Here is a 12,587-nt window from a genome sequence, read left to right on the forward strand (position 1 = left end):
AGGGGGAGATCAAGCTGATCCTAACTGTTACAGGCCAATTTCTATTTTGCCCTGTTTATCAAGTGTTGGAAGAACTTGTCAATAATCAACTGACTGGCTTTCTTGATGTCTATCGTATTCTCTATTCTCGAAGAATGTAATGTCCATTTCTCTACCATAAGCCACCTTTAACAACATTTTAGAGAATTTTGCAGTACGTCCAACCGGCCTCACAACCGCAGACCACGTGTAACCATGCAAGCCCAGGACCTCCACATCTGGTTTCTTCACCTGCGGGATCGTGAGACCAGCCACCCAGGGAGCTGATGAAACTGAGGAGTATTTCTGTCTGTAATAAAGACCTTTTGTGGGGAAAAACTCATTCTGATTGTCTGGGTCTGGTTCACAAGTGGGTGGGCCTATGCCCTCCCAGGCACAACCATGTCTGCACCCCTGCCCAGTCATGTCAAATCCATAGATTAAGGCCTCATTTATTTATTTAAATTGACTGATTTCGTTAAATGAACTGTAATTCAGTCAAATCGTTTAAATTGTTGCATGTTGATTTTATATTTTTCCCATGTTCCTGACTTTCCCTGGCCCTTCTTTCCTCTGGCCTGTCTTCTGTTGGTTCACCTGCTCAAACCTTTTCTTCGTCCATCACTCTTTCTTGATAGACAAAAAATAAATTAAAGACAGCATCCAAGTAATTAAAGAAGACAACTGTACTTGTATATTTGAAATATAGTTGTAATCAGTTCAAATTAGAATTTCACCACTGTTGCAACCAAAATACTGTATCCCTGACAAGTTCAACACAAAGGAACACAAACGCCTCACTGACAGACAGCAAACGGGCGGATTATTTGGGGGCGAAAATAAGCAAGAAATGTGTAGTGTGAAATCTTGCGCCACTCTCAGGGTTTAGTCAATACTGCAGCACAAAAAAAGTGCATTACAATCAATGCCTCTAAATAATATGGGAAGGGCGGGGGGCATCTAAACGTTTCAGTTAGAATACCAAATCCATGAAATTAAAACATTTGTAGCATTTTTATGGCAGACATTTTTGAAATACGACGTCATTACAAAGACAGCCCTTAACAGCACACAGTGTCCATACTTGATCAACCCATGACATTCATTAAAACTGGTATTTTATTTGACGAAGGAATTATTGTCTAACGGTAATGATGCTGTATGAAACTAACTCCACAGTTGTCTAATTGAAGGACAAAAATCTCCCTCACCCCCACCAGAGAGAGCTTGCTGCTGGCGAGACATTCGATTCATAGCTGCAAAATGGCCGACCGTCAACCAACTGACTTTCCAGCGCTTTAAAAACGAATTCTTCTGCACATTAGCTAGGTTTACATTATCATAGTACTTACTTAGAAATCAAGAGCACCAACAAGTATATTTCTTTGTTAGCCACATAACGTTACCTCATTATTCGTTTAGGGGCTGTTGATTTTCAAGTAGCCTCGAATGACAAAAAAAAAAAACGAGGATTTCGCACTGAAGCACTTCAGTCACAGATGAAAGAGGAAATAATCTTAGCTTTAGTTAGCTAGCTCTATTTCATATGTGATTCCTGAGGTGAGTATATCTTCGTCATTATTTGTAAAGTTGTTGGTTAACTGCATGCATATTTTGCAATAATATGCATATTCCATAGATAAGAGGCTATTGCTAACAGTCTTGCAACGCAGCAATTTTCTGTCGACATCGGTGCTAAAATATGGCTAACTAGCATGCTACAGAATTGATGTCGTCGCGCGAGTGAGCATCTGGAGAAGTTCTCTTGACACTTACTTCAGTCACGAGCAGACCAATGTAGCAATATAAATCCGGACTCTGGGTAGTAATCCTGCAGCAAATAATGCTGGCATACTTGTATTTAAAATCACAAAACAAAGATGGTGTTAGCTAGTTTAGCAACTAGTTACAGGGTGTGTAGTTGGTCGACACAGCAGATAGCTAATTTAGCTACTTCTCTTTTACCTTGCTAGGTCGGTGCAAGACCTCGCGTACACTAAAATATGAAGATGTTGGTCCATTTACCGTTAGTCAGTGAACTACCTGTGTTGCGTGGATAGATAACGTTAGCTCCTCGGTTTCGTGATCTGAGCCTGTTGTCCGTGTCATGTGTCCATTTTTAGCCCGCCATAGTTTCATAACGATGGCTAACATCCATCGACATGCAGCGTTTTGGTTGTGAGCCACGGTTGCTGAATGGCCACCATCAGCAGGGTTTAGCATTAGCTAGTTATATTGTAATAATTGTTGCACCTTCATACTTGCAAAGGTAGCTAGCTAGCTAGTTGCTTATTCCCATGCACGAAAGGTTACGTGCGTGCATGAAGGATAGCTGTTGCAGCTAACGTAACTAGCTACATAAGTCTGACAGTAGTTACCCCGAGCTCCCGAAATCATGACAACTGTGGCTCATACTGAGCCCCCATAGCCTCTAACGTTAACTATGTCACTGATAAATAAGGGCCAGATAGCTGCACATTCGCATCATGATCAGTTTCGTTGTCTTTACAGGTCATTTTCAGATCATTGTGTCCATGGCAATGTGTCACCTTGACTCTTATCAACAATGAGTGGGCTGGCAGTTCATGTATTTTTGTGATGTAACGTTACATGCCCCGTTTTTTATTTGAATGCTTACTTATGGGTTCCTTAAGATAAATACCAACCCGTTTAGTATATCTGGCCTTTCAGAAACAGTAACTGCATTTTAATAGGTGTGTCAAGGCAGCCATACTTCAGATCCCTTACAGTGCTGTCATGGTATAGGCTAGCTTTAGGCTAGCGTTAAGTCATAGTTTGAAAACAAGGCATTAGAAAGTGTGTCCCTGCTTTGTCAACAGGACTAGGCCTTTAGCATTCGAAGCTTAGAACAAGACCTGAACACTCCATCCTTTTACTGGCTAACTCACAAGGCTTGGAGGGGAGGATAAGCCTGACATTTCCTGCAGGTGTATTATGTGGATAATTACCCTATGAACAGTACAGCACCTGCCAAGCAATCTTCTGAACCTGTAAATCATTGTGGCTCAAGCCAGTATACAGATTGTTCTAAGGACAGTTGCACTGGTTTGCGGTTAATAATGTGTTTCTTCTATTTCCTCTCTCCCCCAGAAAGGAGTATCAGGAAAGGGAACAGTAGTTCATGGAAGACAAGAAAAGGAAGAAAGACGACAAAAGGAAAAGGGAAGCATCTCAGAAGGTAAAGATGTATTTCCACGCCAACATACAACTTTGCCCAGAATGATGCTCAGTTTAACTTGTTGCAGTCTTATTGTTTTTCTTAGAACTTTTGTTTTGACACTAGTATTCTGATGAACCAGATTATAGGCTACATGATATCACCAAGTTGTGATGACCTGGCCAGCTGGGGCATATTCAGTATTGCAAAGTTGTATACAATACACACAACACGTCTCAATAAATTAAATGTAATGAATAATAGATTGTTCATTAGTGTTGTTATGCCTGGCACTCTGTCCAGACCACAGTACTCCAACCAGCCAGTGCCACTGCCACACATTTGACTCTTTCATTGGCCTACTTTGCCGTTCATACAGTTCTGTTTGTCTTTCACTTGAATGTCTTTAACAAATTAATTAATATCTCCATATTTGGCTTTCAGGTTGCAGAGCAAAAAAACAAAGGTGAGTGGTGTCTTTGTGTCCTCTGCTAGATTCACCTGTCGCACGTGTTTCTCTGTCTGCTTATGGCGGTCTTGTCGTTCTCATCGCTATCATTTCTTTTTGCGACAACTAACGAGGACCTTAGTACTGTTCCAGTATGCAGATTTTCCGTCACTGATCATTTGTACCAATCACAATTTCGCAAGTGCTTGCATCTTTGGCCCATAGACTTGCCCAAAACTGTCTGAGTTTCTGTTCGGAGGGGTGGAGACTTTGCTAGAGACTTCGCTAGTCTCATTAGTAAATTTTCTAATATTTCTCCCACCAGAACTTAATCAAGCATCTGATGCAATTACGCAAGATTTTTGTTCTGGGTGCCTGAGCTTTGTTTGTTTATGCGGTTGGTTTTGTTACTCCAGTGACACACTATCCAGCAGATAAAGAGCACAGTTTCTTTCCCTCTTCCATCCTTCTCATAAGTAACTGAATATTGGAATATATTAAATCAAATTGTATTTGTCACATGCTCCATACACAACGGATGTAGACCTTACAGTGAAATGCTTACAACCTTAACCAACAATGCAGTTTTTAAAAAATATATGAAAAAAGAAGAAATAAAAGTAACAAATAATTAAAGAGCAGCAGTAAAATAACAATAGTGTGGCTATATACAGGGGGTACCGGTACAACACATTGGCTCTGTACCAGTACCCCCTGTATATATTAGGGAGTGCATTTGGAAAATATTGACATGCATTTGAAAATACTCATACTGCAGTACTCCATGCATTTTATCTCCGGTCTGATTTGCTCTAGGGTTATTTGAAATCCTTGTGCGATCCCAGGATATTCGGTAATACTGGCACTGAACACAAGGGGTGCTATTTTAGAACCCAAAAGGTTAGCAATGCTAAAAAGTATATGTAAAATCCCATAGGGAATGCTAGCTAAATGCTCATGAACATATTGCAAACATTTTATACAGTCTCTGACAAACAATTTTTAAGGACAGACATCCCAGCTCTTAAAGTTATACAAGTAATGCAAAATTGCTACTCAGTTTGCTGTACACACAAAGCAAATATTAGACAGTAAGTCTCTAGATCCAGGAGGGGATTCTCGGCTGTTACCAAGACTCTTAATTTTGCAAGAAGCTAGCTAACTAGCCACTAAATTAGCAAACCAAATGTACAACTGCAGAGCATTTAGCACATTTAAGACAGTTAACTTAGTTATAAGATATCTAGCGGCAAAGTTGTAATTAGATTTCCTGACGAGTGCTGCACAACAGTCAACGGTCTCTCGTCATTATGTGCTTGAAAAAATACACCATATGACTGGGGACTACCGGTAAGCTTCGAAATGAAAAATGTGAAGGGTGAAATGAACTCAATCTGCTTTATCTCCTAATTTAGGGCAGAAGTTGACTGCAGTTATTTACTTAAAAAGTAGCTACAGATATTCCGATTGATAAAGAATCTTAAATAGTTTCAACGGTCATCCTGTGGCTATTTCCAAATACCCCTGTTCATGGCCCAAGCCAATTTCAAATAACCCAAGCCAATTATTTGAAAATACATAAAAATACTTCAAATGAAAGTAGTATATTTGGCTACATTATTTGAAATACACATGTATTTGAACCAGGTCTGGTCTATTGTTTAGAATGTGGCATGTGGCAATTTGACTCTTATTTCAAACGATGATGGCTAGATAAAATGTTTTATTATCCACTAGGAAATGTTCTTTTAATTTCATATCACCATTTTTATGCTGAATGTCCTCTATACTCCTTACTGACTTCTCTCTCTCTTCTACTTCACCATGCAGTGCCAGAATTGACCAAGCCCTTGTCCACCCAGTCTCCTGCTGCCCCCAGCTCTGCTTCCCCCAGCCCTGGACCCACACCCTCGGCATCCTCCTCCCCTGCCACCGCGGCTGCAGGCGGCGCCCCCCCTCAGGGCGGGAACAATGCGAAGCGGCCGGCGGTGGCCAGCGGACAGCCCCCCACAGCAGGCACCCAGGCCCCCCAGCGCTACATGCCCCGCGAAGTGCCCCCGCGATTCCGCTGCCAGCAAGACCACAAAGTGCTACTGAAGAGGGGCCAGCCGCCGCTGTCCTCAATGCTACTGGGTGGAGGGGGCGGAGGGGGAGACGGCCCCAACGCAACCATGGCTGCTGCCTCAGGTAGGTGTCTGGAACGAGTCCCAACATGGAGCATCATGCAAGTTTAGACTCTGTTCAAATACTTTAAAAGTGAATCCTATACCTTCCTATTTCATTCTTTGTATAATGTTTTGGTAAAAAAAAAGAAGTTATTTCTGTGTCCAAGACTTATACAATTGGGCAACAGTAGATGTTTATTTAACCTTCCATTTTAATAATGTGCCTTTTATGTTTCCCGTTCAGATTCTAGTCCAGGCTATGTGGGTCCAGCTGCACCCTCACTGCCCCTCACCTCATCCTCCTCATCAATCGCTGCTTCTTCTACTACTTCTTCCAATTATGCAAATTCCACGTGGGGGGTTGGCTCTGGCAGCCTTCCCCCCTCTCAGGGCAGGGAGAAGGTCATCGTGGACGGCTCGGACCTGGAGGAATGGCCTAGCATTGCCGTTGGCGACGGGAACGGAGCAGGAGGAGGTGAAGCTTCGGGGACAGGAAGTGGTAGTGCTTCGTCGGGTGAGGGCGGTGGTGGAGTGCCGAACAGCAGTGCCTCGTGGAAAGGTGGCGATCCTGGCAGTCCCCCATCACCCACTTCCTCGTTCTCAATGCCCAATGAATGTATGCTGTCCGTCAGTGTGGTGTGGGGATCTGCTGCCTCACAGGGTCCTCCAGGGGCATCATTGCCCTCCATTCCCAAAGCCTCCCCTCTGCCAGTGGGCCCTGATGGCTCCCTTGGTGGCAGTGGGGTGATCCCTGGTGCCAACTTCAACCCAAATGCCAACCCTTCCGCCTGGCCTGCCCTGGTGCAGCAGGATGGGGCTGGGGCAGCTTCCTCTGAGGGTGCCCCCCCCCCTTCCCTTCTCCAGAGCCTGGCTGGGTGTCTCTCTGCCCCGGGTCTGGGGAACCCACCTCTAGCTGTGAATCAATCCGCTCATCAGCACCAACTTCACCAAATGCAACCCAGAGACAGAGAGCACCAGTCGGACGGGGGCTGGGGTGGAGCGGCACTGGAGACCGGAGCAGGACCAAAAAACGTGGGGACAGGGGAGGGAGCCAATATAGACTGTGGGGGAGGAGGCAACGGGGGAGACAATCTCTCTGCTTCCCAAACCTCTTCCTCCTGGGGAGGCCAGCCTTTCCCCGCTGCTAACTCCAAAACGGGTGCCTCAAGGACTGATGGTTGGGAAGGGGGAGCTGCTGAGGGTGGTGGAGGCTCGCGGTGGGGGTACAGCGCTCAGGGGGGTAATGGAGGGAAAGCCTGGGGCGCTGGAAGTGGGGGTAACACTCAGACCGCCGGGGTATCTCAGGGAGGGTGGGGAGGAGGAGAGCGAGGGTCTTCAGTTGGAGACTGGGGAGGTAATTCAGGTGGGGTGGGTGGAAGTGGTGGAGTTGGCAATTCAGGAGGGGAGGCTGGTGGTGGTGTCGGCGGCCGCAGCAGTAGCAGCAGCAGCAGCGGGGGCAGTATCGGCAACCCCCCTGCCGCCGCCTCTTCTCCCAAATCATCCACCACTACGACAAGAGCTTTGGACAATCAGAAGGGAGTTGGAGTGGGGGACGGAGGGGCAGAGGGGGACACAGGGGAGTGGGGGGGGGGCCGGGGTGGAAGAGGTCATTCTTCATCCAGCGGTGGAGGAAACTCCAGAGGTGGCGGCAATCACAATCAACACCATGGGTATGGCCACCACCGGTATTCCCACCCCCCACCACCCAACCCTGAAGTGGCCTTACAGGCAATGCTCAGCCGCAATGACCTGGACCCGCGCGTCCTCTCCAACACGGGCTGGGGCCAGACCCAGATCAGACAGAACGTGGCCTGGGACCTGGAACCAGGAAAAGGAGGTTCTGGGTTGTCTGCTTCATCCAAAAACTCTCCACCTCCCATTGGTCCGTCTTCTCAGTACTCCACTGGCTCTGCTACAACTACTGATTCTCCTTCCCTTCTCCCTGGCTCAGCTCCCAACCTGAACTCCAACCCTTCCCTGGGGACCTCTGGTGGCTCTGGGGAGGGCTGGGAGAGTGGTGGTAACAGCAGCAGCGGTTGCAGCAACTCCCTACCCAACCGAGGACCACCTCACCCGGGATCCAACATGAGGAATCCTTCTGGTATCACACAATCTGCGTCAATGACCACTGGAGCAGGTATGGGAGGAGGAGGAGGCCTTGGACCAGGCCAGGGGAAGCCTACAGGAGGCTGGGGTGGGGTAGGACCAGGGGAGAGCCAAGGAAAAGGATGGGGGAACGAAGGATCAGAGTGGGGTGGAGGGAGGGAACGTAGTAGTAGAGGAGGAGGTGGTGGTGGTGGTGGTGGAGGAGGAGGGTGGGGAGATAATGGACAACAGGGTAACCAAGGTGGAGGTGGTGGTGGCTGGGGAGGCAGCCAGGAGGAGAAGGGGACAGGAGGAGGATGGAAGGAGATGGGGAGGGATGGAGGAGGGTGTGGTGGACAGAGGGAGAGGGGTGGGGGGGACTGGGGAGAGCGAGAGGCCAAATCAAGCAGTGGAGGAGGAGGAGGATGGGGAGAGGAAAGGAAAGGTGGGGGAGACTCAGAAGTCGGTACGTGGGGTAGCTGGGACGAGGGAGCCCCGAGGAGAGCCTGGGGGGCAGGAGGTACATGTGGAGGAGGGGCAGGTGTGGACATGGGAGGCAACAAACCCCACCAGGGGCGTTGGGGTGGAGGGGGGGGTGGGAAAATGCACCCGTCACAGATGCCAAACAGCCAGACAGCCTCTCTGAAAGGCCCCATGGCACAAAAGCAGCAGCACCAATCACAGCCCCAGCAGCAGCCGCTACCGCAGCAAGCGCTGGACCCAGGGGACATGCAAGGAGGAGGGGGCTGGGGGAGACCATCGGGCCCCCAGGCCCAAAACCAAAGCAGCTCAGGCTGGACGGCCGGACCCATCCCCAGCGGTCCTAATGGAGGGGAGGGGCCGCAGTCCAGCGGGTGGGAGGAACCTTCACCACAATTCATTAGCAGGAAGATGGACATTGACGATGGGACGTCGGCTTGGGGAGACCCCAGCCAGTTTAATAACAAGGCTGTCAACCTGTGGGAGAAGAACGGTGTTCCCGCTGGTCAGCAGCTGCCAATGCACGGCCAGGGACCAGGACCACCGCCCCAACAGCAGCAGCCTGGGCCTCCAGCTCTACAGCAGCAACCTGGGCCTGGGAGGCAGCCCACTGGGATGGGAGGCAGAGACATCAACCCTGGCCATGGACCTGGACCTGGGAAAGCTCCAGGGATGGGTAAGAGACTAACTGTTATACTTTGATGCTGGACTGTTCGCATAGATTTTTAAAATATAAGATTAAGCCTATTACCTAATAGACATGCGGAGTGGAAGGAAGGGATTGTTGGTAAAGACATAATGCATAAATAAGCCTTTTAGAAATCAGTCTTTCCCATAAACGTGTAGAGCACCGTACATAAATCACACAACTGTATCACTGATGGATACATCCCTGCCCGTGTGTGTAGCTCCATCGTCTGGCTGGGATGGTGGCTCTCCCTCAGACCCCCCGGTGGACAACGGCACCGCAGCCTGGGGGAAGCCCACTGAGACCCCCACCGGCTGGGGAGACCCTGGGGAGGAACCTGGGAAGAACACCTCTGGCTGGGGAAACCCCTCACCCAACCCCATCAAATCTGGTAAGGAAACTAACTACTGTAAAGCCTCAAAAAGACATGACGATGTCTGATTAGGTTCAGTACATTCGGAAAGTATTCAGACCACTTTACTTTTTCCACATTTTGTTACATTACAGCCTTATTCTAAAATGGAGTATGTTGTTTTTTCCCTTCATCAATCTACACACAATACCCCATAATGTCAAAAAACTGGTTTTTATAATTTTTTGCAAATTACAAATAAACTGATTTACACATTTTCATAGTATTCAGACCCTTTACTCTACTTTGTTGAAGCACCTTTGGCAGCGACTGCAACCTCAACTTCTTGGGTATGACACTACAAGCTTGGCACACCTGTATTTGGGAAGTTTCTCCCATTGCTGCACAGCTATTTAGCAGGTTTTCATCAAGGATCTCTCTGATTTCTCTCTGCTCTGTTAATATTTCCCTCGAACCTGACTAGTCTCCCAGTCCCTGCTGCTGAAAAACATCCCCACCGCATGATGCTGCTACCACCATGCTTCACCGTAGGGATGGTGCCAGGTTTACTCCAGACGTGACGCTTGGCTTTCAGGCCAAAGAGTTCAATATTGGTTTCATCAGACCAGATAATCTTGTTTCTCATGGTCTGCGTCCTTTAGGTGCCCTTTGGCAAACTACAAGCGGACTGTCATGAAGTTAGTGCCATTCTGCCCAAAGAGCAGTGACCGAGTTCTAAAGAGCAGCGACCATTTTTGTCCATGGCCGTCATAATATTCTATTCACTCTAATCATGCTAAATTCTCAGAGTAAATCGTCAGTAACTTTTTAACCATTAATGGTAGAGACATAGGGTTTGTTTACAAAATGTCTCCCAAAAAATCCAGACACAATCACAGATTTGCAGTGTCATCATAACACACAGCATATTATTGGTGTAATAATGCTACTCATTGTTATTTCCATAGCAGGTTCAAAGTCTATGCAAGAAGGAGGCTGGGGTGAGGGAGACCAGGGCTCGGTGGCGGCCTCGCGTCACTCCAGCTGGGAGGAAGAGGAGGAGGGAGGAGCAGGGGTGTGGAACAGTGTTGGGTCCCAGGGCAGCAGCTCCTCCTACAACAGTGGGGGCTGGGGCCAAGGTCACGGGGGCAAGAAGCCCAACAACAAGGTAGGACAGCATCCACAATGGGTTAGGTTAGGTTTTCTATGGTAGTTGCCTCATTCAGATACTTGAGAGGAGTTGGATTTTTGATGAGGCCTTTTGGTGGGAGAATGGCCTTTGTTTGTGCCAGAAAAAAACTTACTGCCAGAAATGTTATATCTGTATGTTTGTTTCTCAGGCTCCCCTGAAGAGTGGAGGAGGAGACTCCTGGATGAACCCCATGAACAAACAGTTCTCCAACATGGGGCTCCTGGTAAGTTTCAGAGATAAGGCTAAGTTTAGAGCCCACAGGCATCCACTGTGTTTGAGATACTGTATGTAGTGAGAAATGTGTTGTTGTATCTAGGATGACATGCCAATAGGTATGGTGGGGTTGATTTTATGATGGTGGTAGTGATGAGGATATGAGTGATGAGTGCTGTGTTTGCAGGGTGATGATCCTAGTGGGCGGCCTCTGGACTTGGCCCCTGGTCCTCCTCAGGATAAGAAGATGGAAGGAGAGAAGCGAGGGATGGGTCTGAATGACTATAATGGAGAGATGCGTAAAGGAGGGCAGAGAGCCATGGGAGGAGGAGGGATGGTCTACCGTTCACCTGGTTCCAAAGAGATGGGGCCTGGCGACCCTGGGCCTTACTATGACAAGGTTGGTACCTCAGACCATCGCAATGCTCTGTGGATGTGTCTCAAATGGTACCCTATTCCCTTTATAGTACACTACTTTTGATCAGAGCCCTATACGTATTGGTCAAAAGTAGTGCACTAAAGGGTGCATGGTTCCATTTCGGACGCAACCTCTGTGACTTTGACTGTTCTCCAAGTACCACTTGTCTCGTTAACACTTTATTCTATGTCTCTTTCTTTCTTACTTCCCCCCCCCCCCTCCTTTTGGTATCCTTCTTCTTGTCCCCTCCTTATTTTGGTGTCCCTCTTCCTGTGCCCTCCTTCTTTTTGTGTCCCTCTTCCGGTCCCTTCCCTGTCTCGCCTACTTCTTCCCCCATATTGGGAAACTACTTTGATTGGCTGTCACTGCGATCAGCAGACCTTGCCTTTCACCAATCAGGATGGGTGCCTTGGGGAGGAGTACTCTCCACCCTCTGTCTACAAGCCCTCCCCCCTCTACAACCACACTATCCCCCCTAGACAAGTAAGGCTGTGTCCCTCTGTCTCCATTAGACCATCAGCTCATTGCTTCACCACTAACCTGGTCCCAGATCTGTTTCTGCTTTAGCCAACTCTGACTATTGTTGTTATTCCATAAGATCTGGGACCAGGCTACTTCACCACATCTCCCTGTACATAGAAACTTCTCTTACTGTCCATCCCTCAAATTGTGTTCTTCAAAAATCAATACATACATATCATTTAATAGAAAATAAAAAATGTATGCAGCAATTGCAGATTTTCCCTTTAAACATCAAGTTAAAAGTCCCCCAAAATCAGTTCCTCTGTGTCAGTGTTGTATCGTCCTCTTCTGTGTCTCTCATTTCCCACCCTATCTCCCCCATCGTTATGTCTGTCAAAGAGTCAGCCATGTTTCTAACCCACTCCCTCCCTCTGTTTCCTTGTCAGGGTGGTCATAACATGTTTGGCAGCAGCGGTGGTGGGATGCCCCCGTCCAGACACCAGCCCGGTGTGCCACCCATAAACCCGTCCGCAGGGATACGAGCACAAGTGCCTCATCAGTTCCTGTCACCTCAGGTACCCTTTTGTTTATTATTTATATATTTTTTTACATTTTATCAGACTCTAGAGGTAATCAGTTGTTTTAACGTTCACCTTTACAAGGCTTTTATCAAGGAACTCCTTTATGTAAATCAGTCTCCTATATGCCCAAACCTCTGCTCAGAACAATAGATTTTTGGTCCGTTGGCTTCTTAGTAAGTTCTTTCTGTGAAACGTTGTTTCCAGAGATGTGATTTATTTCACCAGCCTGCTCTTGTTCATAGGCTAATGGGAGTATTTAGGTGACCACACTCAATGGATAAAAAAACCCTCACCAAATCGATGAGTT

The 12,587-nt window shown here is 47.5% G+C and overlaps 1 protein-coding gene across 1 annotated transcript in view; it reads left to right on the forward strand.

Moving 5' to 3' along the window:
* Positions 1 to 1,065: 1,065 nt before the first annotated feature.
* tnrc6ba (trinucleotide repeat containing adaptor 6Ba) overlaps positions 1,066 to 12,587 on the forward strand; it is a 44,675-nt gene continuing 33,153 nt past the window's right edge. The window contains exons 1-11 of the mRNA XM_070445036.1: positions 1,066 to 1,578; positions 3,130 to 3,217; positions 3,641 to 3,662; positions 5,475 to 5,831; positions 6,054 to 9,050; positions 9,283 to 9,453; positions 10,383 to 10,582; positions 10,755 to 10,829; positions 11,007 to 11,219; positions 11,613 to 11,720; positions 12,146 to 12,274. Of these exons, the coding sequence (XP_070301137.1) occupies positions 3,161 to 3,217; positions 3,641 to 3,662; positions 5,475 to 5,831; positions 6,054 to 9,050; positions 9,283 to 9,453; positions 10,383 to 10,582; positions 10,755 to 10,829; positions 11,007 to 11,219; positions 11,613 to 11,720; positions 12,146 to 12,274 (4,329 nt within the window). The 5' untranslated portion in view covers positions 1,066 to 1,578; positions 3,130 to 3,160. The remainder of the gene's footprint in view (positions 1,579 to 3,129; positions 3,218 to 3,640; positions 3,663 to 5,474; positions 5,832 to 6,053; positions 9,051 to 9,282; positions 9,454 to 10,382; positions 10,583 to 10,754; positions 10,830 to 11,006; positions 11,220 to 11,612; positions 11,721 to 12,145; positions 12,275 to 12,587) is intronic.

Source organism: Salvelinus sp. IW2-2015, linkage group LG8 (assembly GCF_002910315.2).
Source record: "Salvelinus sp. IW2-2015 linkage group LG8, ASM291031v2, whole genome shotgun sequence".
NCBI lineage: Eukaryota > Metazoa > Chordata > Actinopteri > Salmoniformes > Salmonidae > Salvelinus > Salvelinus sp. IW2-2015.